The 27,345-nt window shown below is 38.7% G+C and overlaps 1 protein-coding gene across 1 annotated transcript in view; it reads right to left on the bottom strand.

Moving 5' to 3' along the window:
• LOC134654993 (protein dead ringer) overlaps positions 1-27,345 on the bottom strand; it is a 148,607-nt gene that overhangs the window by 4,754 nt on the left and 116,508 nt on the right. Inside the window, exons 5-7 of the mRNA XM_063510449.1 lie at positions 3,858-4,041; positions 1,851-1,992; positions 1,010-1,205 (exon numbers count right to left, since the gene is read on the bottom strand). Coding sequence (XP_063366519.1) covers positions 1,010-1,205; positions 1,851-1,992; positions 3,858-4,041 — 522 coding nt within the window. The remainder of the gene's footprint in view (positions 1-1,009; positions 1,206-1,850; positions 1,993-3,857; positions 4,042-27,345) is intronic.

Raw genomic sequence — 27,345 nt, 5'->3', positions numbered from 1 at the left:
CCCCCTAGTTCACTGGCTGGCTACGCCCTTGATCAATATAGAAATGAGCTCACCATTCCTCATCAACTCCCTCTGTGTCTGTATCATCTTCATGTACTCGCGCACTCGGTACTCGATGTCGTGCTGGGATATGTGCGGCGCGTGCGGCGGCAGCGGCGGCAGGCGCGGCACGCCGCCCAGCGACAGCGAGAGCGGCTGCATGTGCTGCGATAGTTGCCAACCCAGGCTCCCATGAGCCGTGGCAAAAAGCGTTATCCCGCAAGGAAGATGATCAATATATAAATGAGCTCACCATTCCTCATCAACTCCCTCTGTGTCTGTATCATCTTCATGTACTCGCGCACTCGGTACTCGATGTCGTGCTGGGATATGTGCGGCGCGTGCGGCGGCAGCGGCGGCAGGCGCGGCACGCCGCCCAGCGACAGCGAGAGCGGCTGCATGTGCTGCGATAGTTGCCAACCCAGGCTCCCATGAGCCGTGGCAAAAAGCGTTATCCCGCAAGGAAGATGATCAATATATAAATGAGCTCACCATTCCTCATCAACTCCCTCTGCGTCTGTATCATCTTCATGTACTCGCGCACTCGGTACTCGATGTCGTGCTGGGATATGTGCGGCGCGTGCGGCGGCAGCGGCGGCAGGCGCGGCACGCCGCCCAGCGACAGCGAGAGCGGCTGCATGTGCTACGAGAGCTGCCAACCCAGGCTCCCATGAGCCGTGGCAAAAAGCGTTATCCCGCAAGGAAGATGATCAATATATAAATGAGCTCACCATTCCTCATCAACTCCCTCTGTGTCTCTATCATCTTCATGTACTCGCGCACTCGGTACTCGATGTCGTGCTGGGATATGTGCGGCGCGTGCGGCGGCAGCGGCGGCAGGCGCGGCACGCCGCCCAGCGACAGCGAGAGCGGCTGCATGTGCTGCGATAGTTGCCAACCCAGGCTCCCATGAGCCGTGGCAAAAAGCGTTATCCCGCAAGGAAGATGATCAATATATAAATGAGCTCACCATTCCTCATCAACTCCCTCTGTGTCTGTATCATCTTCATGTACTCGCGCACTCGGTACTCGATGTCGTGCTGGGATATGTGCGGCGCGTGCGGCGGCAGCGGCGGCAGGCGCGGCACGCCGCCCAGCGACAGCGAGAGCGGCTGCATGTGCTGCGAGAGTTGCGCCAGCGACGCGGGCACCCGGTTCAGCGGGGGCTGGAAGGGGGAAGACTATGGATCGTTAGGATGACCGTCTGAACATGATTATTTTAAGTTTTGTGTCAAGTGTATAAAATGCAAGTTAATTGTTTGGTAATGCTTCCAACTACAAAAATACATATCACATGTTATCAAGTAAGTATTTTTACAACACAGGGCTCAATATAGCCTAAAATACTATATTAAGATAACTACTATAAGAGAGTCTTAAATATGTTATTATTTGACGACCTGTCTGGCCGCAATAACATATACTAATCTATGGTCTGGCCTAGTCGTGGCTTCGTCACGACCCACTAGGCCAGGGTTCCCGGTGGTCACGGTCCCGGGTTCGAATCCTCGGTAAGGGCATTTATTTGTGTGATGAGCACGGATATGTTCCCGAGTCATGGGTGTTTTCTATTTATATATGTATTTGCATTTAAGTATGTATGTATATCGTCGCCTAGTCTAGTACTCATAATACTAGCTTTGTTAAGTTTGGGGCTAGGTCAATTTGTGTAAGAGTGTCCCCAAATATTAATATTTATTATTTTATTATAATAAAATGTTTCAGGAATTATTTAGGTATTATGTTTCCGCAGATAACTCTCACTGACACAATTAGTTTATAAAAGACCTAATCAACTAAACTGAACCAACCATTGCCAGCGCGGCTTGCGCGTCGTACTGGCCGGACGCCCGCCGTCCCTCGCGCTTGTTTCCCTCGATGGCCGCGTCCAGCTCGCTGCGAGTCGACAAATTCTTCTTTTCGCACTCGTAGTCATATAGGTACTTCATGTATCTGGAAATAAAAAACAAATTTATACGTCTAATTCCGTGCAGGTATAAAAATACGTTAACTAACACAAAACTAGACTACAGATAAAACGCAATGTTTTCGAGCATATAGGTAGGTAAGTCATTGGTAGATCCTTGAATAATACCTACCAGATTCAATCTTACAGATAAGATAGCATTTATTTTATGAAGCGACTCTCAAAAATAACAAACATAGTGTCAAAAAGGCAAGGGACCGTTACACAAGAAGATTTTCCTATTGTTATTTAAATCCCATTGATTCTATGACCAGAAATAAATTACTAGATTATTATAACTGCCGTGACATGCGATCTGATTTAAATATCTAACTGGAACGATCTAATAAATAGCGTCGAACGTCAATGCATTCGTCGCTCACTAAACGACATGACACGCATATAAATCATATTTCAACACCAATTATAAATTATAAAAAGCCTATCCTTCAAACCTATAATCGGTATAATAGCTGAACATCCCATTACATTCTTAATCCTATTCTTATGACAAGTCAATTTTATCCGAGGATATTGTCACCGTTCTTCACCATAACTCATATTAAGCGGCCACATATTTAATAAGAACACAATGAACAACTGAGGGGCCGACGCGGCTTCATAAAAACTCGGGCTACCTTTTCATAAACTGTCAAATGAGAAAGCTAAATATACGGCATTCGTCATTACGCGCGTCTAATTTTACGAACGCCCGAACGCCGTAGAATCGTCGACTTACCGCAATATCTCAATGCATCTCGATATTAGGTACTAAAATAGCGTCGGCTGTTTACCGGGGACATAAAATAAGTAAGGTGTTCGACAAACCGCACGCGGATAGTAGCTTCTTGAGCAATAGAAAGCAAGGAGTACACAAGATTGTAATCATAATGCGGAGGTTGCGTTCAAAATCGAAGCGTCGTGCGTAACGGTGCGCACTCTGAATTAGAAATGTAGAGTGGAGACACCTTTATGCGGCCGACAAAAGCCACGAGGTGAAGGAACTCGGAAGATAAATGGGAAATTATATCGGTGGAGATGAGTTAGAGGTTATTAATTATGAAGATGTCATATTGTCGCGTTGGACGCTCACGTACAGCCATTGTCGCACTCTCTTTGTCTCCGATTCGTGAGAATTTGAAGGTAAGAAGGTGGTACAAAGCGTCGCCATCGAATATGGAGCGACGGCTCCCGATTCGTTTTAGGACCACACAGATGGCCTAAATCATTAATGCATCTCTTTAGTTTATCGAGTAGACAATGCCATATAGATCCATTAGACATAGATTACTGACAATATCACCAAAATGTTAGAGACTTAAGGCTTATAGGATGTACCGTATCGGCTTATATTAATCCGTACCTATTGAAATAGGGTAAGCTTCTTCCATGCCGCGTCTCCCCTAAATATTACCACTATAAACATATTCAAAAACAATAAAACAATCGTTTCTTCTTCGTTAATAATAATTTCGAACTAAACCTAAAACAGGTTCCCTGTATTGTAAAGATGTATAATTATCCTGGAAATTGCTTTACTAACTAGCTTGTAATTTTAATTAATAATTAACCCCCAACAATATTACACTCTCATTACCCTTGATCAAAACAATAAAGTACCTAATACCCCTAACAATATCGTGTTTTCCAACACACTTCACAAAGCTTAATCAACAAGGCCTAACTTCCGCTCTAAATTGATTAAATGACAGCTTTCGCAAAACCTACAATACCTGTAAGATAATGATGAAGCGGTCTTTGAAATGCAAAGCATTAACTGACGAAAAGCCGTAACACATAACTTATTACTTATTAAAAAAGTATTTCAATAAGGATTACGAATGGTACTAACTGCGTGCGCAGGGTGAAGGCAGCGGAGGTGATGGAAGACGGCAGCCGCAGTCCCTTGATGATCTCCTGCCACAGCTTCTTGTTGATGACCTCGACGAGCCCGCCGCGCGCGATCACCAGGTTGTACAGCTCGTACAGATCCAGCACCGACTTCGCCATTATCGGCAGCCGGTTTATCGGTGTGCCTGGAACAATAACCAATTGGGATTATAAAACATGCGACCTGTACAATTGTGGTAAAGATTACCCTGGCAAAAATCCCTTGAAACTTTTTATAAACTCCTAAACCAAAATGAAAAACAAGCAGCAGGATTTTTTAAACTATTATCGCCATCTGAGTTAGTATATTCATTATATTACAATCGGCAATATTATAGTTAAATACATAACTTCCTGAAGCCTGAGGCACTAAGCTGCACTATGTTTAGCGCCGAAACGGTTGTAACTTGTAACACGTCCTAATTGATAAGTAAAAATAACGGAACGACCAGCAGTACTCGTAAAGGCACGTTAACCACATCGCCGTACTCTATAAACTGGCATTCTCTATTTGAGGCTGTAAAACCCTTTACAGCGCTGGTAAGGGCCGTAAAGTCGGCGAGCGTGCTAAATCGCATCGCATCGCACGATCGATGATTTATGGGTGCGCGAGCGCGTCTGATCGTCCGTTTACGAGGCTGGATATAGCGCGGCCCGTGTGGCCGTTGCGGAAGCTGTTTGTTCTTGCGGATTGTTCTTGATTTACTAATCTGCGGACCGTAATGAAGTGACGGATGGTCGTGCGCAGCACCGTGCTAGCATACATCACTCGGAACTGCTTGCAGATGCATCAGTAAACACTAGGAGTTCATTTTGCATGTGAGTGTAAGGTACGTGTGTTACAGCGTACCATCCTAACGCAGAGTGCGCAACACAGAGCGGAATGTCAAGTTGATGAAACTTTTTAACGGCATTAAAAATAGTTAGCTTTAACGATCGATACGCTAAAACTCATTAGCTAAAACAATACTCATTATGACCATGTAATATACATTCGTAAGTACATTCCATGCAGAACTTATCTACATTAACACAGCTTCTACAGTTTAAGCTCTCGAGTTGCAAATCACCCAATCAATTTGTTACAGCGAAGTTATTTAGCGTAGACATCGTCTGTCGCCCCGACATCGATCGTTTGATGAGCGAGCATTAGCGAATACCTAAACGACTATTTGTCTTCCTGTCTACAGTTAATCATTCCCTGGTTATCGGGGGGAGTGCACGTCACCCGTTCAGAGATTAATTGCTACGTTTATGTTTTAAGGGTGAAATTGGAGCAAATAAAGCGAAGCCTATTTGGGATGTGTTGAGCCTGATGTATCGGGGGTCGGGATTGTTAAGCTCGATATTTTAGCAGCAAAAGTGCTGTACCTAAACATTATTTAACACCCTCAAAAACTTGACTTTTTACTTCGTAACCTATGCCTAATAAATTAAATCTTTCGTTTGATTGAAGCAACAGATTTGAACGATAGACAACTTGCATTATCTACTTAGTACCTAATCGACATAGTGCAAATTTTATCTACTATTTTCTTTTGACTCTGTAAAGAGTGAGTCGGGCTCACATATTCCTATGGGTTATTTGCTATGCAGTAGCTCTACCAGCCGAGTGATTTCGATGTATAATTCATCTGTCAAAGTGCCACATGTAGCGCGTCACGTGCAAAGTGTTAACCCACCCACGCTCGCGTTAACACCTTTACTGCCGACTTTGTTGCTTTGAGACTGCGCTTTTATGATGCGCGACTTCGTATCCATCCTAGGTAGAATATAAGTGTTTCAGTTTGTTTACTTATATGTATTAGAACAAATTAAATTATTTTCATAAAATATTTTAATTTGTTTTTATTTCAAGTAAGTCTTCTATAAGCTTCAAGTTAAATAGATACCTAAATGCTAACAAACGTAATGTATTAAGAATAAACGTGCCCGAAAGATGCAGAATAAGTTACAGTTCTCGATAAAGCACGGCCCCACCGCGTTACCGTGTTATCACCCACGAAGCAACACCGTTACCCGATTAAATGCGATCCCGTACAAAACCCATTGTTGGAGGCAATCACCCCAATAACGATTTCCACAAACTCCGCGCGGAAAACGCACGATTCGACGCGCGTGCGCACCAAGCCGCGCACGTATTTGCATAACACTACCCACCCATACTTAAAAGCCTACCATACCCATATCAATAACTCGGAACGCCGACCCGTTCCATTCGGCCGGTTAAAAGCTAATTTACGAACTATAACCAATCGTCCGCAAACCCAATCTAATCGTACCCAATTGTCACAAATTATTGCTTCCCGAAACCCTATTCTAAACTGGCGGAATTCACTTCGCGAAACACCTTTACGATTCCGGTGCTACAGTGTTGCGCCGATTATTCGCACCTCACTCGATATTTATTGGCACTCGATGTCGCTTAGAAGTGCTAATTCTTTTGTGCGCGAAACTGGTGACTCGTAAATCGCTAAGCCGCACGCCCCTGAACTGATAAACCATTGTAAATAACAGCCGATTAGCCGCATCTCCGGTCGCTGTTGCAATTTTACAACCAAGATTAACTTAAAAGTTGCATTTATGACTCCATTATAAATTAAACGTGCCGGCCTAAAAAGCGTATAAGAAGTGAATTTTATTTGAACTCGTAATTGTAGCGCGGTAAGAAAACAATAATCAAAATGTCAAGGCGTTACCAACGGCAGTGTGGAAAAATGCCGGCCTATCGGCCGCAGTCTTCGTGGCCGCATGGGCGATAATCGATCAAATTGGTATTCGACGCCTACCGCTTATCGAGAGCTGTATCAAGGCCCTTTATATCCCTCAACCCCACGGCTGGCCAATGGCAGAGCTCGCAGAGCCGTCGCCGCTCGCCCATTGGCCCGATTCGCTTTTGATTGCGCCGCCCCCCTCGATTCTTGCTCGATCAATCTAAATCGCTCGCCTACTCGCCTCGCCTCAGCCGGCTCGCTTCATGCTGTTTAATTGCCAAGTAACAAAACACGCTCAAATTCCACATTAATTGAACAGTTTTCAGAACAGTACTCTATGTTATTATTAAAGCTTGAATTAAAAAAACTGAGAACCATGTATAGAAATGTCCACTTTTGTATGTATGAATTAAATCACAAGTGAGAGATTGATGTTACGCTATTAGAACGCGAAATGGCGAGCGTTTACGAGCTACGTGAGCGTCAATGACTGAGGGTAATATATTAACATGAGTATAAATAGACACATAACACTTTGCCGAAGAACAGTGCAATAGATGACGTCGAATGATAATATGGTTGAATACTTCTTTTGTACACACAGGTACTTATAATATAACATTCTAGACAGATTTTTCTGGGATAACTACGTATCGAACCAAAAAACCTCATCCATTTCGTAAATTTTTGGGAAGATACTTAGGAAGGCATAAAAGTAAACCTTTTGAAAGTTTAAATAAAATAATTTAGTACCTTTAATATAAACTCAAGCGTGAGAAGACATCTAAAATTTCCGAATCACACTGTAATTTAAGAGTTAATTCTTTCACATTTAACTGTCTGTAAATCACTCGACCTGTAACTGGCATCGTAAAGACGATCCAAAGGTGTCGGGGCGCGAATAAAACGACACAGAATTATACAAGCAAATTGCACGTAGGGTTACCTAAAACTATTTGGTAAAAAAAATGTATACTACATCAGTGGCAAACAAGCATACGGGCCGCCTGATGGTAAGCAGTCACCGTAGCCTATGGACGCCTGCAACTCCAGAGGTGTTACATGCGCGTTGCCGACCTTTTTAAAAACCTGTACACTCCTTTTTTGAAGAACCCCTTCCTTCCTTCCTTTTTTGTAGAGCCTCGGGAAAACCTAGGAAGGGAGCTCATTCCACAGCCGGAGCGTCCGCGGGAGGAAATTCCTCTTAAAAGTCTTAAACCGCACAGTACAATAAAAATCCTAAATCCTAATCCTAATTGGTAAAATCCTAACAAAATATCAAATTTTTAATCATATTTCTGTATGATCGTAAAGAAATTATGGTTTGTACTTTGTTGTCGTGATCATTTAGTACTTTCAGTACTTATGTACCTATTGTCTTACTTTTCCATAAAATTCAAATGCGTGACTCCAACTGCATTATGTACTTATCCAAAGAAGGTTAAATTTGACTCTACTAGGTTCTAACCTCAAAGCACTATGAGCTTATTTTTATTTATGAATTATGGCCAAAAATTTTATTCATTTACGTAAGTAGCTCTTTTAATATAGCCACATATTGAAAAATATCCTAATCCCCGCCATGTAAGGAAAATACTGAAGTCTGGTAGCCCTAGATAAAGTTTTTTTTATTTCATATTCGTGCATTAATGTTATAAACGGCAGCTACTCCCCGTTTAGACACTCGTAACAAGTTTATGGATGCGGGGATTTACAGCCTGCCTTCCATTTAGAAATACGATCTGTCTAATCATAATCTTCTACACGCGTCATGTGTGGGGAAAAAAGTAGAGCTTACCAATCAAGGGCGGGGCTGAATTGGAATTTAATTTATTCGATGTGCCCTAAGAAGTTACTAGACTGATAATATGAATACTCTCAAGGCATCTACATACAGGGTGATTCAGGAGACGTGAGCAGGATCAAGCCTACGCATACAGTAAGTTATAAACAACTGTTTCGTACCAGTATTTGTGAGATTAACTTTATTTTATTTTATTTTATACTGTTAAAAAAAAAGATTTAATTTATTTACGACATTTATGGTCACCCTCTTTGTTTTATCCATAACAAGTGCCAAATTGAATGTCATCGGAGTCTGGTTACTTTTATAAAATCGTATCTCACTCAAGTGTGACATTATATATGAACATACCTATAGGTATCTGTGTGAACCAGAACCTTTCTGTCATCATACCGAATAGCGGATTATGATCGATTCTCCCTTTAAATTTTAATTTCTTATTTGTGGTAAATCAGTAGCTAATAAATAGGCCGGTACATACAAATGTCACAAATATTCATCTTTTATAAATATTCACATAGATCCAGATTTATAATCAAAGTAAACTAATAAAGAATATAGTTCTCTACATACTATGCTAAATTAGGTACTGAATGAGTTAAACATATGCCAATAATTCCGTAGTCCACATAACTCAATACATATTTATTGCTTAGTACCTACAAATTCCGAGAGATACGAGGAGAATGACATAAGGCTGAAGATACAACGATCAATCATGAGAGAGGCAGTAAACCCGAGAACAATCCAGCGTAATTCCGTCAGAGAGACATTAAAATGGCGGCCGCCCTATCCGGTGCAACAGTGTTGCTGGCGCGGCAAACAATATCACTTTCTTATTAAACTTTCAACCTGTACGAACATACTGTATAGCGTATACATATGTTCATGAGGAACCCTCAGATTTGGACTACATACAAAAGGAATGTAGAGTCAAACAGATAAAAAGATCCTTAACCCATTAACTTTAATATAGTATAAATCATTTATACGAACTCAAATTCAAACCGAAGTGTATATTTAGTATTGTATCGCCTGTAAAATTCAGGGGCCGATGTAATTGGCAATCATTCAGAAAGAATATTCCTCGTGGAACAATCAAGACAAAGGCAGCCGATATGTACCTACAGGCAAGCCATTACGGGTCAATACCCATTATTATGCGATATTTTCGCGAGCGCGGCCCTCCGATATCCCATGCACTCACATGGGACGGCAAATATCTGTAATTAAAGGCTGTAAAGTTGATTTACAACCGGGGTCCGAGCATCGCGGCGGGAACGCCTCGACCAATGGCGGATGGTGTAGCCGAGCGAGCTTGCGTCCTATCAATTTATTAGAAACGAATGAAAGCGCGGCCGCGGTGTGGTGGCTTCGGTAACGCGTTGCGGTCGCGATCCGGATAGTATCGCGCGCAGGCGCGTGGTTTACGACCGCCACGGGGACGGTAACACCGGCAATAAACTCGCAACAATGGAACGTCGGATGCGGCTAAGAGACGTCGCGACTGCGCGGGTTGCTCCGACGAATGCAACAATGCAAGCCTCCCGATGGTGGCAACTATCCACGACCGTAAACTCCTATTTGAACCTACCCAGGCGTGTGATGAGACGTAACAGGAATACGTACTCGGACTGAAATGTAATTACTATAAATCTCACGATTGTGTTCTCCCACCGTATCTGGGTGTGTAAAATTACGAACCATAAAAACATGATTTTAATGCAACAGACGTGCCAGTATGGCAGATATTAGGTCAAAGATCTAATGCGAACGTCGCTAATGAAGCCTCTCAGATTTACTCGCCTATAATTCATCAGGATCATCGATACCTAAGCATTGTTTCGAACCTCACGAACCATCTTTTCGAGAATTAAATATACTAAAGTAATGATAATGTTTTCAAGCATTTGTTATTTTCAAATGGCTATATCGTCCAAGCCGATGTATGTAATTTATTATTAACGTAGTCATGTCCGCGCTTTTTATGGGTAAAGAGAAAATTGACCGTCAAAACGAGTCGGCAGGTCCATACTATAAAGTGGGCCCCTACTTCGCAATTATGCATCCACTTGCACAGATATCGAAACAAAGTTCTTCATTTGCAAAGTTCTATAATTTGTAAAGGTATTTTGAATCGCAGAAACACTTCATGTTTAGTAATAACATGGCATAACGTATCTTATTTTTTGCCTCTATTTCGTTTTATGAGCACCTTGTTGTCGCTGGAAGGAATCATAAAATGCTATTGGAAACCTTTAATTTTCTTTATCATTCATTTTGTTGTGCGTACAAAGTTGCTAATAGTCGCTTTACATTGTCGGTTCATGGAAAATAATTTATGTCTTTTTCGTATTATGCGATAAAAGGGAAACTGTCGGTGACTAAGTTACTCTATTGTGAGCATTGGCGCATATACAAGCTCTGGTATCATTATAACTGATAGACAAGAGCATTCGTATTCCGCTGCCAACGGAATAAATCGCTAAAACAACATTCAAGGATGATCGTCACGGCCTTATTGTTCGAGTCACTCAAATAAATTGTCAAAAATTAATTAATTTTTATCATAAACTGCTTAAAATACAGTGACGCAAACTATTGTTATATAAATATCAGGATCGTAGCCTTCGATTATCGTCAACAATAGGTAATTCAATCTCACGCTGATTTTGTACGTCATTTACGATTTTACATTATGATCGATACAATGGTTTTATACCTATACATGGTAATTTTATTATGTCGAAATACGTTCTTAACCTTTCAATGTATTTATAGAATACTTAAATTACATATCGACAAAGTATGTTTTTTTCTCGCATTTAACCTTTTCAGGCGACACATTTCACTGGACATTAATAAAAATAACTAACCAAATAACATAAACCGTATCTAGAACGAGCTTTACATATCTATTGTCAAATTCCCTTCGAATTTTAAACTTACGAAGGGCATTTAGAAAACAAACGAGGATTGACGTACAGGGTCGAGGTACGAAGGTGTCGAGCAACCGAGTGCCACCGGGTTTGGGCCACTCTGAATGACAATTTGAATCACAATGGGCCCCAGGCGTGACGCGGCGGAATGGGACTGTATCGGAGATAGCTACTAATGAAACATTGGAGATCTTGTGTGTATTGTAACGATATAAATATGAACACTAATAAGTTATTGTGTCACAAACATATTCCAAAATGATTGTATAATTGCATACATAATATTATGACAATCATTTATCTCCATAGATCCTTATAATCATAGACTGTTTACAAATTATATTAACAACATAACTTTAAAAAAGTTAAACAACTTTTAAAACAAAATAAATCTTTGAGTGAACATAAGCTAAAACATATTTGATGGAAGCATTAAACATAGAAGAATGAAGCCTCTTCAAAAGGCTTGATGCCTAGAGGCATACAAAAGTTATCGATGTTAATGACATATTAAATAGCCTTGTAGGTAACTAAAAACTCACTATCCAAACACATTATACAATAGAAAGGCGCCACAAAAACATCAGCATCGAAAAAATTGATTTAACTTAATAATGAACATGAGACAACAAAGCCTAACATATAACGGAAATAAAATAATCCGGAGTCACAAAAAACACACAATGGAGTCAAAGGGCAGGGGATGACAATGGGTCTTGTCGAGATAGAACAAATGAAAGTGTCGACCACAATGAAGCATTAGCATAAAGAGTTTAGGATGCTGCAGGTCGCAGGCGCGCTGGAGATAGGAAAGTAGTATGCAGAGAACTTAGATGGGTACGAGCAAAGATTTTTTTGAAATGTTTATGTCTTATGGTACGACATACTTGGTGTTGGTGCTGATACAACCTATTACAAAGCGTACATTTTCAAGTCAATACCAGCAACAAGTTTAAGTAAGGAACAGCTAATAGGCAAGTGATACCAAATTGACTTTGTGATCTTTTTGTTAACTCAATTGACGTAGATAAGTACGAGGTTCATAATGTTACACACTATTTTACTCGTAACTAAGAAAATTGTGTTCAAAACAATCAAGATTATAAATTTGTATAGGTGACGTAAATTAAATACTGATTAACCTACGACTTTAACAAGTTTTTTTGGACGAATAGTAAATAGGTAGAGAACTATCGATTGCGTCGCGTCGTTTTAATCTCTTGAAAATATGAATAATCGAATATTAAAAATTACAAACTTGAATGAATTTTAAAATAGTGCTAATTTTCCTTAGGTAATGTACCCAATAGGTATGTTACTGATTACTAGAGACAATTCTAATAAGGTTACCTATCGCTTAACAAGATATTATATAATATTAATATATATGGAAATATCTATTAGGTGTCTAAAGTCTATATTTTTATTCGGTAGACTAGAATTACATTTCATAGTATGTAATGACGTTTTATTTTCATGCTATCACTTCACTGTCATTTCAGCCTACCGAATAAAAAATAGACTTTAGACAATATTTATAAATTATTACAAATCTTGAGCCAGGACTATTGCATACCCAGTGCATACCAGACCCAGACAATGTGGGCGCAGGAAGCAAAGATATAATACAGAGATAAATGAAACTCTAAGCAGACAGCATCACGGATTACCACAGTCTATATCAGATTAGATGCGAACCTATTGGACTCTAATTCGATTATGCTAAATGTCAGAGTTCGACGCGTGAGTGTCGTAACGTGATGGTTTTAAAGGACAAAGCATCAGTAAGCGTGATTAGGCTTTAATATCTGGGTGACCAAGCTTCGCTCGGAAAACATATACCTAGCTAGATCGATTTTTCGCCCCCGAAAACCCCTATATACCAAATTTCATCGAAATCGTTAGAGCCGTTTCCGAGATCCCCGAAATATATATATATATATATATATATATATATATATATATATATATATAAATAAAAAAATAAACAAGAATTGCTCGTTGAAAGGTATTAGATACACTATTAGTACCTACCTTTCTATTTTATAGATGGTTGGCATTGGCCTGTACTTTTATATATATCATTGGCACTTAGATAAATGTGATAGTACTTAAGACTTCATATCTGTCGAAAGAGTATTGTATTAGAAATTTTTGAAAAACAAAAACGATTTAATCATCTTCAAATACAAAAACAGTATCATCTCCTATAACAGAAGGGAAACTCGATACACCAGAACACAACGTACTAGTATATGTATTTACATTAAATAAATAAATATAAATAAATATTGGGGGACATCTTACACAGATCAACCTAGCCCCAAACTAAGCAAAGCTTGTACTATGGGTACTAGGCGACGATATACATACTTATATAGATAAATACATACTTATATACATAGAAAACATCCATGACTCCGGAACAAATATTAGTGTTTATCACACAAATAAATGCCCTTACCGGGATTCGAACCCAGGACCATCGGCTTAGCAGGCAGGGTCACTACCCACTAGGCCAGACCGGTCGTCAAATTAGGTTGAATACATATATAACGTTCAAAGGTTAATGTATAAAGAAAATCATTTTCCAGTTGACACGACCAAACCGACGTCCGTGGGAAAAGCACACATTATTGCACTCGACGTGCGGATATGAGATAAGACCTACAAGTACTTGCATGCCATCGCAAAATGAACCTTATTACGTCACACAAAGGTGAAAAATATGGTCAAGCCATCGAAGATAACGGCTATATCCGGTACCCAGATAGATTAGCACCAATCAGCGGATACGATAGACAAACTATATCTACAAATAGCATACAATTGTCAAGAAATTACAAAATGGCGGAGCTCAACAAGAGTTAAATTTAGCAGGAAAATGTAACGTCTAATATAGGATTTCATATTAGGTCCATACGTCGATGAACATTAGTTAAATGATATCATTGGTGCAAATTTATTAAGCATTTTTTACCAAAGCCAAAACATTCTGACCTACTAGAAACAGTTTATAAGTCCCTATGCATAGGTAAGTATAAATCAAAAAAAGTAACTTATTTATAGAAATTTACTAGGTATCTCGTATCGTAAATATATTGTGTAAAATCCCGTACCTACATATGTATATCCCGAAGTTTTGAGTCCCTTTTAACAACCAACTAGACTTTGTCGATAGCATGTCGCGAAGGGACAGATTTGGGTGTAACTAATTACTCAGATCAGTTTCATTTATTTTAGACCCGAGTCCTAGATACTCGTATATTTTACATGATCACAATAAAGTAGGAAGCGCTGTCATCGAAGCACGTAAATCACTCGGTTTGGCGGGCGCACGGGCGCGGGCGGAGCGGCTCGCCTCATCCATCAGCCGGGCCGGATCGATTAGAGGTGCCATCTAATGACTTACGAAAGTACTGAAAAATCGAGCCAAATAGGCGTAAATGGATCAATAACCAGGGGCAATCAACCCTGATGTTAATAAAATGAAAGGTTCGCTATATGCCTATATATATCTACAAAATCCATATAAAAAACTACAATCTAAAAATGTCTGGTAGGTACAGCAGGGATAAGGAGGACGAACTACGTGTTTTGTCCAAATTATGTCAGGATAGGAAAGTTTGAAATGAATAATGAAAAATTTAATGTTTTTCACTTAACAAGCATCGATTTTAGTGTATTTACTGAAAAAAATATGATCTATCGAGCACACATTAAAATGATTTCATTAAGATTAACTGTTTTTCCAATATCAACAAATGTACGTACGTACGTACGTAACGTACAAACAGTAACTTTACTGCTTGGTTCGATAGGCTCATATGAAACTGTTAAAACATTAAATGTTAATGCCATTTCAATTGTTTGAAACGATTTTTTCTCTCAGTGATATTTACTTTAGATTTGATGTATATGTACCTACATATTATGTTTTTTTCTATAACGTTAGTATACGCATTAAGATTGCTTCAGGGACTCATTATAAAATAATCATCAAGTCTTCCGGTCTTCAATAATCATGAAATTAGCGTGTAGGTACACCTGAATTGACGGAGACAGGTAAACAATACACCTATGCGTAGGCGCACTTATTTGCGGCAAGGCTAACACGACATCCAGATTAGTTTTTCACGAATAGCATCGATGAGTCATGCTTACAGACTGTTACAGCTATGCTACTTTTAATTACTGTAAATTAGACGTGAGATTATTGATCTTTGAAATTAAATATTGTATTAAATAGCACCCCAGAGTGCGTATCTGTACCTAATATATCCCCTTGATTATTACTGAAACCTTCAACGAAATCATACATCTCATACAGTCGTAGGTATTTCTTGCTGCACTTATTACGGTCCAGTACAGTGGTGGGCAAAGTACGGCCCGCGGGCCAGCTGCGGCCCGCGAAAGGGCTTTATCTGGCCCGCCGCCGGTACTTCGAAATAATTAGGTCATATATGGCCCGCGAAATAATGTAAACGCATTTTAGGCCTTATCTGAAATCTTGTAAACTTTCTGCCCCCTATAAAAAAAGATTTGCCCACCACTGGTCCAGTATCAGGAACACCTCTACAGCTAAACGCTGCACCTCCGGCAGTCTGCGGCAGATCTGTTCCGTATCGATTGCATATAAGAACCTAAATAATTTTTCACGTTCATTTAAATAGACGGGCGCTGAGTGATCCGTGAGCTAATTACCTTCTAACGAGCGGCGATCTGTGACATCGCCGGTATATCTCGATGGTCGGCGGTGACGAGTGATACCCTTTATTTCATAGCACTACATAGACGATGGCTATTCTCGTCTTGTCCGGGGAAATGGATACGCGTCAATCGTCCGTCGCCGGAAAAATGGATGAAGAAAACAATACATTCGTCTTCCGCGGACTTGGACTATCTTTGGATGGTATCGGTTTCATTCAAGCTCATTTGGGAACTATAAATATTTACGATGTTCCTTTATTACCACCTGCGGACCCAGCGGTACGTGTTCGCGCTCGTGGTGTACATAACACATTTAACAAATACACTTGACAGTAGCGAAATTTTAATTTCCACTTGGAATGTTACGGTTTTGCAAAAAATAAAGTGACTAAAAGATATTTTGGACACAATTAACCAATGTTCATCGTGATCGTGACAATGTTCCGATTAAAATTAAAGGGCACTTGATGCATATTCAATTAATTTAATGAATTATGAGTTTTAGTTCAATATTGCCAGTATCATATTTTAACTGTTTTAATTAAAACTGTAAATTAAAATCTCATAAACCACAGAGCAATAAACGTAACCGCATTTCGAGATATTTTTGCTGAAGTGTGCCAATACGTTAAGATGATAACTATTTCTGGTTATACGGAGACCTCTACAAATAGCCGGCAATTGACACATCAGAATCAGAATCAGAATCAGAATGCATTTATTCGTTATAACATAGGTACATTTTATAGGTCTTATAGTTAAAGCATAATTGCGGACGCTATGTTTTGCCGCTAGGCGTACGAATTTGTTTACCTATATTATATATAAACTATATTAAACATGCACAATTCCAAGGTATTCATGCTTCATTAGTCAAATCAATTAAGTACAAAATTAGAACAGAAAGATAATTCACAAAAATAACTTAAAACTATAAATATTTAAGAATGTCAACAATAATATTTTTAAAGAATACTAAAATTGACAAAATTGGAAAACGAGCTATAAATCATTATCATTCAAGAAGTGCTGTACACTGTAGTAACATTTCTTGATTAGCAGTGATTTTAAAGTCTTCTTAAAATGTACAATATTTAATCCTTTTATAGTGTTCGGAATTTTATTATATATTTGAGGTGCCATTCCTAGCACACTTTTGCACATCAGGGCTGTTTTAGATGCTTTATGGCATAAATCATTTTTATACTGAGATCGTACAGGGAGCTTTCGTGTGTCAGCAATTTTATCAAAAAGGTTTGGATTACACTTTACAAAGGCCGAAATTTCAAAGATATAGGAGGCAGGGTAGTGTTAGGATATTTAATGATTTGAAATACGGAATAACACTATCCATCATTTTTAGACCACACATACATCGTTCACATCTTTTTTGGGCTTTAAGAACTGCGTCTCTATCAGCTGCATTGCCCCAAAAAAAAACTCCATATCGTAGTACTGATGCAACAAGTCCATGATATGCAACAAGTAAAGCTTCATTATTTACTACCTTGGAAAGCTTATGAACAGCAAATGTCGATTTACTTAATTTTTTACACATCCGTCAAAAATGTGTCACGAAATAGGTAGATGAATTTGCTCGGACATGGACCTAACACCAGGCAATAAGTACATTATCATCAGTGTTATCAGACACTTCAGTAGCAATTCGCGCTCGGGCCGTGTCGGGTCCTTGTTAGCACTCCAACACCCCGGTCGATTAGGCCCGCGGCCGCTCACATTCAATTATTTATTTATTTATTCGTAATTAACCAGCGAGAGTTATGGACCTTCTCGATTTACTGCCGTCCGAGATGAGTTATCAGCATTGAATGCGATTGCTTTATGTTGGGGGATGGTGTCGAGCGTTTTGGCGATGTCCTCTTTCGGTTTCGTTTAGTCGATATTTTAAAATTGTGTTTTATCACTTAATGCTTTCAAACGAAAGATCAACAACTGCAGGTGGCCAGAAAACTAAGAAGTCAATCGCGGTGTTATTTCATTTTTATAACCTAAACAAAATGTCGTTGACAATGGCAGGTATCAGGATTAACTTTATTCTTAGCTGCCCAAGACTAAGTAGCAAAAGGTCATGTTAAAAAAGGTTGCAGGTCATCAAATATATTGTCGACATATCGAAGATTAATGAAATTGACTATAGTAACTCATAGTTCTAGTATACGCACTATCCGTTTTCATACTAGGCGCGAAGGCAGTCGTATCTCATTAGAATGCACAATGAGTTTACCATTAATAACCGTCCCGGTATCGAGATCGACAACGATTTTATCGACTATCGACTGTCGATACTCGATAAGCCCCGTCACGAGGCCAATTTGTAAGCGGCCATAAATTTCTTTATTAAATAAATCATTCGTTTATTGTTCTCTTCTCGCCTGAGTATTGTTGCTGGTATTGTGGTGTGTTTGATAACATGCCGATTACAATTTTTCTTAATAGTACTTAACACTTCATGGTTACGTTTTTAAACATTTCATGGGAATGTGTGATTTGATTGCCCAATTGATTCGAACTATAAATTGTGTGTATGTAACTTTAACAAAAAATATGAATAAGCATTTATTTCAGTTCCCGTTCTTATTTTAATACCTATCTATCTTTCTGTTTAAAATCTATAGCGATGCTATTAAAAATAAGTTCCTAAGCCGACACCCACAGCTAGTACGGATTTCTATAAGCCTCGGGGAGCACTTAGCTTTCACCGTAATTTACACTTTATTAATAGTTTATATTTATAGCATGAGTTCGCTTTGAATATCCTATCCCCGTTTGACATTTTTTAGCTTCTAACGCCCGAAGGTTATGCCCGCAATTACAACATATTTATAATCAATTTATATCATTCTGTACTTGATACTTTTATTGGTTACATTCTGATCAAACAGGCAAAACTAACATGCGTCTTCTTTTTCCAGATTTGTAGGAATGTAGAAACTGGTACCTGTTGACGCAGACTGTTGCAAAGTCAAACTTATAATTCTTATAACAATTAAGTGTCAAAGCGTCGAGTAAATATAGCCTGCCTCCGGGCCACGCGATAAAGGCATCGGCGTGATTTAGATTTTCCCTAAACACGCCACGAGGCGCGAAACCCGTCGTGCTATTAAACGATTATATTAATAAGTTATGTTTTTAATTACGGCGCGATCTCTCGCTTATTTATTCGAATAATTTTATAAGGCCCTGCGGCGGGCCGGGCTGCCAGCCACAACAATAAAATATATGTGGTCGATGAATAAATTCGATCTGTAACGAGAATTATTACGTGTGGCATTCCTGTGTCGTTGTACGAATATCTAATAAGCTGAATTTTATGAACGCCAGTGGTGTTTTAAACGACTTTTATTACCAACTAAGATACTTGCATACATTAGCTACTATGTGATATCTGCTTGCTATACGAATGTATTGATTACGACATAACGTGTTAAAAGCAACAGTTGACAGATCTAGCAAAATAATAGATTCACTGTCTCCCATTTAAAACTGCAGAGATAATCGCATCTTCAAACAAATAACATCCACTTATATCACGGTAGTCATTAAGAAGGTTACGTCTAACCATTGTCAAATCATGTGACAGATCGAAAAATAACGCACGCCATCGGCTAGACGCGAGATGCGAAATCCGGCGGGCACTGATTGACACGTGCGTAGGTGCTGATGAGTCTATACAACTATTATGAAGGACCCTGATCGTGATGAACAACTGTTTACGACTTTTAGTGAACATCAACATGCCAATTTTGATATATTTGAAAGATGTCGCAAGTTCCCAAAAGTTAAGGACAAGCTGAAATTTTTATCACACTTTTATTTAAACCAAATGAGATCAATTAATAACCTTATGCCAATTCCAAGAACAAATTTCACTATTCGGTCAAAGAGGTTTGGGCGTACATTTTTTTCAATTTTATAGAAACCTTTTCGTGGTAACATTGTTTTATAGCATTCGATTATGAGTCACGTTTCAGGATTCCTTCTCAGGCTTGTTTCGTCTGCACCTCCCGCCAAAATAACAACCTGTAAATGGGTCAAGTCAGCGCAACAATGTCCTATAGCCCTGCACCGCACCGAGTTATTAATCAATTTTTATATCGTCGTAAACCGCTTCGGAATTAAAGTTGAAATCATATTTTTATGGGATTTAGATCCGTGGTTATTATTGGGGTTTTTATAGTGAGTTTAGCGGTTCCAATTTGTGTGGAGTGATTTATGAGGAGAGCTAGACGCCGCGCAGACGCGAGGTCGACAAAAGAACAACGATGTGACGATGCCTATGACTAGATTGACTAGCCCGTTAAAGTGGTGCACCAAGAAGACAGTACTGCCATTGTATTCAGTCAGGATATTTAATTTGACCTTATATTTCTAATAGGTAATTTGCTCTCGCCTCCTGTTCTGTTAAAATAAATTGTACCTAAAATTCAAGTATGTATTCAAGTCAAATCAACAGTTTAATTAACTCATACAAGCAATACACTATGTCCATCACATGTTGTTCACAATGAAATAGAAATATCAAACGAATGACTTTTTAATTATCTGACTGCAATAACTTTTACGTTAAAACCTAATAAGACTTAACGTGAATTTCTAATTAGTAGAGACATTGAAGGCAAGTTTATTTACGAAGCCAATTAAAAGGCAGGGTTCCGGCGACTCGTCTTACCAATCTCTCTAGGAACCCGACTATAGCGAGACATTGGCCGATATCCCAGACGGAATCGGTATACGACAGCTGATTTCCGGACTCTTTATTAAGAAGCATCAGAGCTACATTTAAGATATGCTTACAGAGATAGCGTAGCTAAAATAACTTTTACTGGTATAAATTGACAATACTATGTATACCTAGTTACAAACTCCAACCGATAGTAGAAGGAGGTAAGCAGGCAGACTTGTTACAGAAAAGTCAAATATGTATTGCTCTTCATCCCTCGCTTACCTAAATATTTCCGAAATTAATAAAGGAATGTCCATTCTAATTGTGGAAAGGACTAAATCCATCTTATTCAGCTTATTAGGGCTCACTATTGAACATAGGTCTTTGTTATGTAGGTAAGCTACTCTATCATAAAAACATATTTTTTAGTATTGTTCAGGCTTGCGCTCGTCGCGTTGCGTATGTCGCGGCGAGTGTACCCGCGTCGGCGGAGCGAGCGGCATTGCGCTCCGCTGCCCGCCACCTAACACGCGTATAAAATCTTTGATACGCAGCACCGATGGAATCGAAATCCGATATTTGACTCACAAGTTTATTTATCGCGAAATGCGACGATATTTCAGTCCGTCCGTCACTCAGACAGTTCACAGAAGCGGCAAGATTAATTGTATTTCGGTTGAGTCATCAAAATAATTAGAATGACGCTATTTTAGTTTGTGATGCTAATTTGACAGACGTCGCGGGAGATTCGTGTCTTCTTGTTTGCCGGGTGGATTCTTTGATTGCTTCTTTATTATTTATTTTTAATCTTTCATGTGACCGAGCAGATGTGCGGTGGTCCGGTTACAGGGCACGCGCTACTTATTATATTTCTGTATGATGGATTTCTTGATTCGACTATCAAAGCGTTTTAGGCCAGCGTGACAAAACGTATAATAGCCGCAGCACACGTGTCGTATCAAACCAAAATGTCATAATCTATAGTAATAATAAATTTGCTTTAAGTATTGGCTTGTATCCAAGCCGTCGCGGTTAGTGCGGCTCCCATTCAAGTGACTATAGCTGTAATAACACCGGTTTATAGTAGGAAATATTTGATAGCTTGTTCTTAGAAATTAAATTAAATCTACGGCAGTTAATTCTCAACGAGACCGTAATAAATGTTTTTGATAATTTCTAGTGAGAGAAATATAATGATGCTACGTTGCGGTGATCAAAGAAAGACCTAAATTACGATTTCATAGAGTAGAACAATGGCAGAATTATTTATGACCCAATGTCTAATATTATACCTAGTTATATTAGAGTACTCTAGAGCCTAGATTCAATTACGGAAATTTAATACAGATCATAATAGAACCGTAGTTCAAGATTTGCTTAGTTTGAGACTTGCCGATCTGTTTCGATTGAAACAAAGCAATGAAATACTAGGTACCTGTTAAAAAGGCTTTTATGATTGTTTTGTGAAAATCTTAAAATGTTCAATCAAAATCATAGTATGTTTTGATTAGGAAATTTTCCATCGCTTGTGCTATTAGTGGCTAAATAGGATTGTTCTTCATCCAACAGGGTTGAAACGAAGCCAACTTTATCATAATGTTAACACAACATTCCAAACTATAATGAATTCGTAGATTTTCCCTATCGCCGAAACACGTGATATCGAAGAGTTTATTTTATTAATTAATTGGTAATTTAATTTATTTACTCTTTAATTTCTGTTAGTAATACCACTGTAGATTTTTATTAGAAATGAACGGTTAATCAAGACGGGTAGTTTGTTATCTTTTTTAATCTTTCTTAATTTTAATATCGACGGAACAATGGGGATATAAAGTGTCTGCAGATTAAAAATTATGAACGCATCGACGACGAATCTATGAAACAATTCTTCGAGATAAGATCTTTATCGGGGGCAATTAGCGTCCATCCAAGAGTGTTAGAGTTTACATGTATAAAGTACCCAGATCAGAGAGCACGGGACATGTTGTGACAATAGCGAGAGGATGATTAATGAGGGGTAATCTAGCGGTTTTTATTTAGAAACCGCGCGGGGGGAGGCGCTAGAGACGAAATAGGCCATCGGGTATTTAGTGAAGTATCGAAGCCTGTTCCAGAGAATTTAAGTGTGATTTTTTTTCTACTGTTTATAGACTGCAGTTCTAAAAGCAGTGCGACGCAAGGCTTCGGAAAACAGGAAACAATTGACTAATATACTTAACGCCGATGACTGGTGGCAATTGAGCCACTCTGCCGTATTCGAACTTCAAGATATTCGCAAGAGACGACACGTACTAGATCCATTCTAGATACGTTATAGTTTAGATTTCAACTAGTTCTCTTTTGCAGCGCAATTCGAGCAACCAATGTCACTTTTACGTTAGATAGAGTTAGATATGTATTCGATGTGAATTGGATCTCTAAGCCATATCTTGTGGAAATCGTTCAAGAGTATGTCCAGAATCGCGCAAATGTCAAATTTGACAGGTTAGATCTTAAACATATCGTTATCGTATCTTGCCGATGTCTAAAAGATATCTAACAGATGTCTATTTCAAAATCCGAATCGGGCCCACTGTCTTCAGTGCAAAAGGTAAAATGAAAAATTAGTTACTTCCTCAAAATACTAGTAAAAAGCTTGTCACAACTATCACAATGACGCAGTTGCAAACGCGATGATGACATAATTATCTGGCACATTAAAAAATAAATCAAATCCATGAATTAAAATGTGAGTGTCATGTTTCACAAATGTACAATCACACGCAGCCAAGGAGCCGGCCTCCGCGGGTATTATTCTATTTCTCTAGAATTAGACGATTACAACATTCGCCTATTTCGAATCTAAGATATTTGCTCAGTTTTCAAACATACATTTAAAACAAAAGCAGTTGATTTAGGTAAACGTAAACTTATATGATTTATTATTATTACCCAGTGCAGATTCATTTGTTAACGTATTAACATTTCCTTGCCAACATATTTTAAATTGTCAATAAAAGTATGTGACATTGACATGTGTTGTGTTAGTTAGATTTATCTTGTTTTTTTCTGCGATTTCGTTATGTTATGCATCAAAACTGAATGGTGTATAAGGATACTGCATTCAGTGCCCTTAAAAAATGTGTGGCCACAGGACATTGATCATTGTTAATAAGGTTTTTTCTTTAAATAAATATTATTCTTATTCTTAAAATGCTCCGATACAGTGTCCTCAACTTTTGGGGATAGTTGTGGTATGACCCAAAAGCACTTTAGTATTGATTATATTAATATTGGTTCTACTTATACATCGGCACTGACCCATATCCTATCACGACACCGTCGCAATTCACACAACATTTACAATTTGTCACCCGGCCGCTACAATTTGACACCCGTCTGGAGAAGTATTCAGACTAATAAAATACGATACCAATTTCATATTACGTATTATATTTGCAGTGGATATCGCGGCTGGTCTTCTAGTGGACGACCAAGTTAACAGAGGCTCTCACATTCATAACAGAAGTGATTGGCGCTGCGCGGATTTAGTCCGCTGAGGTGAGATAATCGTCCGAGAGATGCAAATGACAGAGGACATCTAAATCAATAAGCACTAAATTTGATGGAAATGATCAGTGAGATGAGTAGGTACGACACATATCTGAAATCTGAAAGGTACAACTTGGTATCATACTTCACGTTTCTGAATACACCATGATGAACAAGTACTACAGTACAATTACAATTGTAATTCGCACTCGCGTTATCAAAGCTAAAGTAATCTCAAGCACAATTACGTAATTACTTTAATTAAGTGGCCCGCAATGACTTCCCGTCGCAGTTATTTCGTAACAAAACAGTGGGGTTGGTAATACTTCTTATCTTTATAATTCTATCTTAAGATACGTAACTGTCGTCCTATATTGTACAAAAGCATTTTCAGTTAGGTACCTACTACACCCCAGTATTCACACGTGACACAAGGATACTCATCTAATACAAGAAAGTAGGCGGCATGAGTTCACACGGTTCGGTAGGAAAAACTAATGCCTAATATAAGCAGCAGTGTTTATTTGCTTGCATTTCAATCAATCAATTATAACGACTCTCATTCTCAATTTTAAACTTATGCAACAATGCAACAATGGCTATTAATAAACCGAATTAGGTTCAGTTATAATGATACGAAAAAAAAAACCGGCCAAGTGCGAGTCGGACTCGCGCACGGAGGGTTCCGCACCATCAACAAAAAATAGAGCAAAACAAGCAAAAAAACGGTCACCCATCCAAGTACTGACACCGCCCGACGATGCTTAACTTCGGTCAAAAATCACGTTTGTTGTATGGGAGCCCCACTTAAATCTTTATTTTATTCTGTTTTTAGTATTTAGAAAATTTCAACTGTCTAGCTATCACGGTTCGTGAGATACAGCCTGGTGACAGACGGACGGACGGACGGACGGACAAGATACAAGATACAAGACATTTATTCATAAAAGTGTTTTACAGGGCAGGTAGGTACGTATTCAACTAATACTAGTATTAGGTACAGCATTTCAGGAGTGATATTTATGTCACTTAACTTATTATAAATAAAACATATGTAATTGTAAACAAAACAAATTCTAAATCAGTAGTATAGTCATTAGGGTCGCATATGGCTTAACCAGTCATCATTTTATTTATATGGTATACATTTGATTATACATCTCAGGTTATACATAGTACATAAATTACTTAGGGTTAGTGCACGTTTCAACAAATTCGTCGACGCTATAGCATGCTAAGTCAGTTAACAGCGGAGTCTTACTAATAGGGTCCCGTTTTTACCCTTTGGGTACGGAACCCTAAAAAAATGAATTAACAGGATAGGGTCAGAAATCAAAACCAAACAGAAAAAGCATTGACCAAATAGAAAGTTGATGATCAGAACAATTAAGAGCGGGTCGCACCGCAAACCGATGTTTGTTAACTTATAGTTAGCCACTCGGCCGGCAACTTTGAGCAAATAATTTATTAAGTTAATTGATCCATTCATACGTGTTTGAAGAGAAAGCAAGTGGGAATTTTGTGATGAGTACAATAATGAAACAGGTATGAAACAAAACAACAAGAAACAAATGAAACAAATCGAAACTGAAAAGAAGTTAAATAAGACAAATTAAATTATTAATAATAATGCGTCTACGTATAATTTAATATAGAACGAGCTACGACACACTGATGTTATTAAAAAAGGGACCAAAAGCAAAAAAAAACAGGAGAAACCGCTACCTACCGCCGATCAAAACAGTCGAAAAGATAAACACATTCTAAGTAATCCAAAACAATGTAAGCGAGCACGTCTTGCACGCCAAGTTGAGCCATTTAGTAAGGGGCGGCGAGGGTACAATTACTGCGAAATAACCAATAAATTACATAGCAATGGCTGCGGTGCGCCGGCGCCGCGCGTCACGCTTCCGCGAAACGCCATCTAGCGGCCGCAAATAACACGATCACGATCGATATCGACACGGACGATCCTATAACTAGCTATTAGGGAAATTGTCACTAATAGCTCCATGGTAGCTTAATACTGTAAATGGCACGAGAGAGAGAGAGAAAGATGGTGTGAGAAATAAAGAACTTTCATTTCCAATCAAACCGTTGGTGTCAGCGAAAAATCATCTACCTATTGTTACTTAATATTTTAAGCTATCTCATCTTGTTGCACTTATGTAGCTACAGTAAAAACAACAAGTGTAAAAAAATCATAGGATCCTCCGTCATCAGTTCCAATCCGTACATAAGCAACGTTGTTTTATCCCAACATCTGTTTCGAATTTCCGATTTTACGACGCTTATCCGCCGTATAGCCAACGTTTATGTGGATTAGTTGCATTCGGGACTTTGTTGCAAATCACTTGTTTAACTCCAGTTTCCTTATGCGGCGACGGAAACGTTGACATTACCAGAACGGCCCTTTGTTCCCCGTGTTCCTCAATAAAGTATTATTTCTGTATTAATTTCTAACGGCACATTATCTTGGACTTTCTTAATGCGCCCATAAAATTTACCTTCCGAGAAATCCGGCGGCATTTGAGTGATTTAAAAAAAAAGTTTATAAGGGTGTGTCCAGTCAATAGATAGTAGAATGTTTGCTAGAAATTGTTTCGGAAACAATGGAGGCAAAAAACGCTGCAGCGTGGGATGTACAGCGAGCAAATCGGGAGGAAGTCACATTAGGAGTGCAGATGTGTAGCTTTGTTAAGTCATCATATTTTACTTTTAAAATAAGAAAACAGAAATTTGCAGTAACGTGTAGGTACAAGAAATGAGAGATTGATCATATATTTATATCGAAAAAGTTTAGGGTTTTGTAAGAAAAAATAAACTTATCGGTTTAACTAACATCATTTGCTAAAACTACTTATATTAACTTTTACAATTTTAATGTTTTTTCTAAGAAAACTTTAATCGCAGTGATAATCATTATCTCAAATGATTGAGCCGCGACCAGATTTCCTAAGCACCTAAAATGTACATCTTCACCAATCGTATCTAATCCGTTCCATACCTGTGTTATCAAGTAAATACAACATCGCTCCCCCGTGACTCAATGCCGAATGGTTCCG

Source organism: Cydia amplana, chromosome 16 (assembly GCF_948474715.1).
Source record: "Cydia amplana chromosome 16, ilCydAmpl1.1, whole genome shotgun sequence".
Taxonomy (NCBI): Eukaryota; Metazoa; Arthropoda; class Insecta; order Lepidoptera; family Tortricidae; genus Cydia; species Cydia amplana.
Note: the sequence above shows the minus strand (reverse complement) of the source record. Positions and strands in the feature narration are given on the sequence as shown.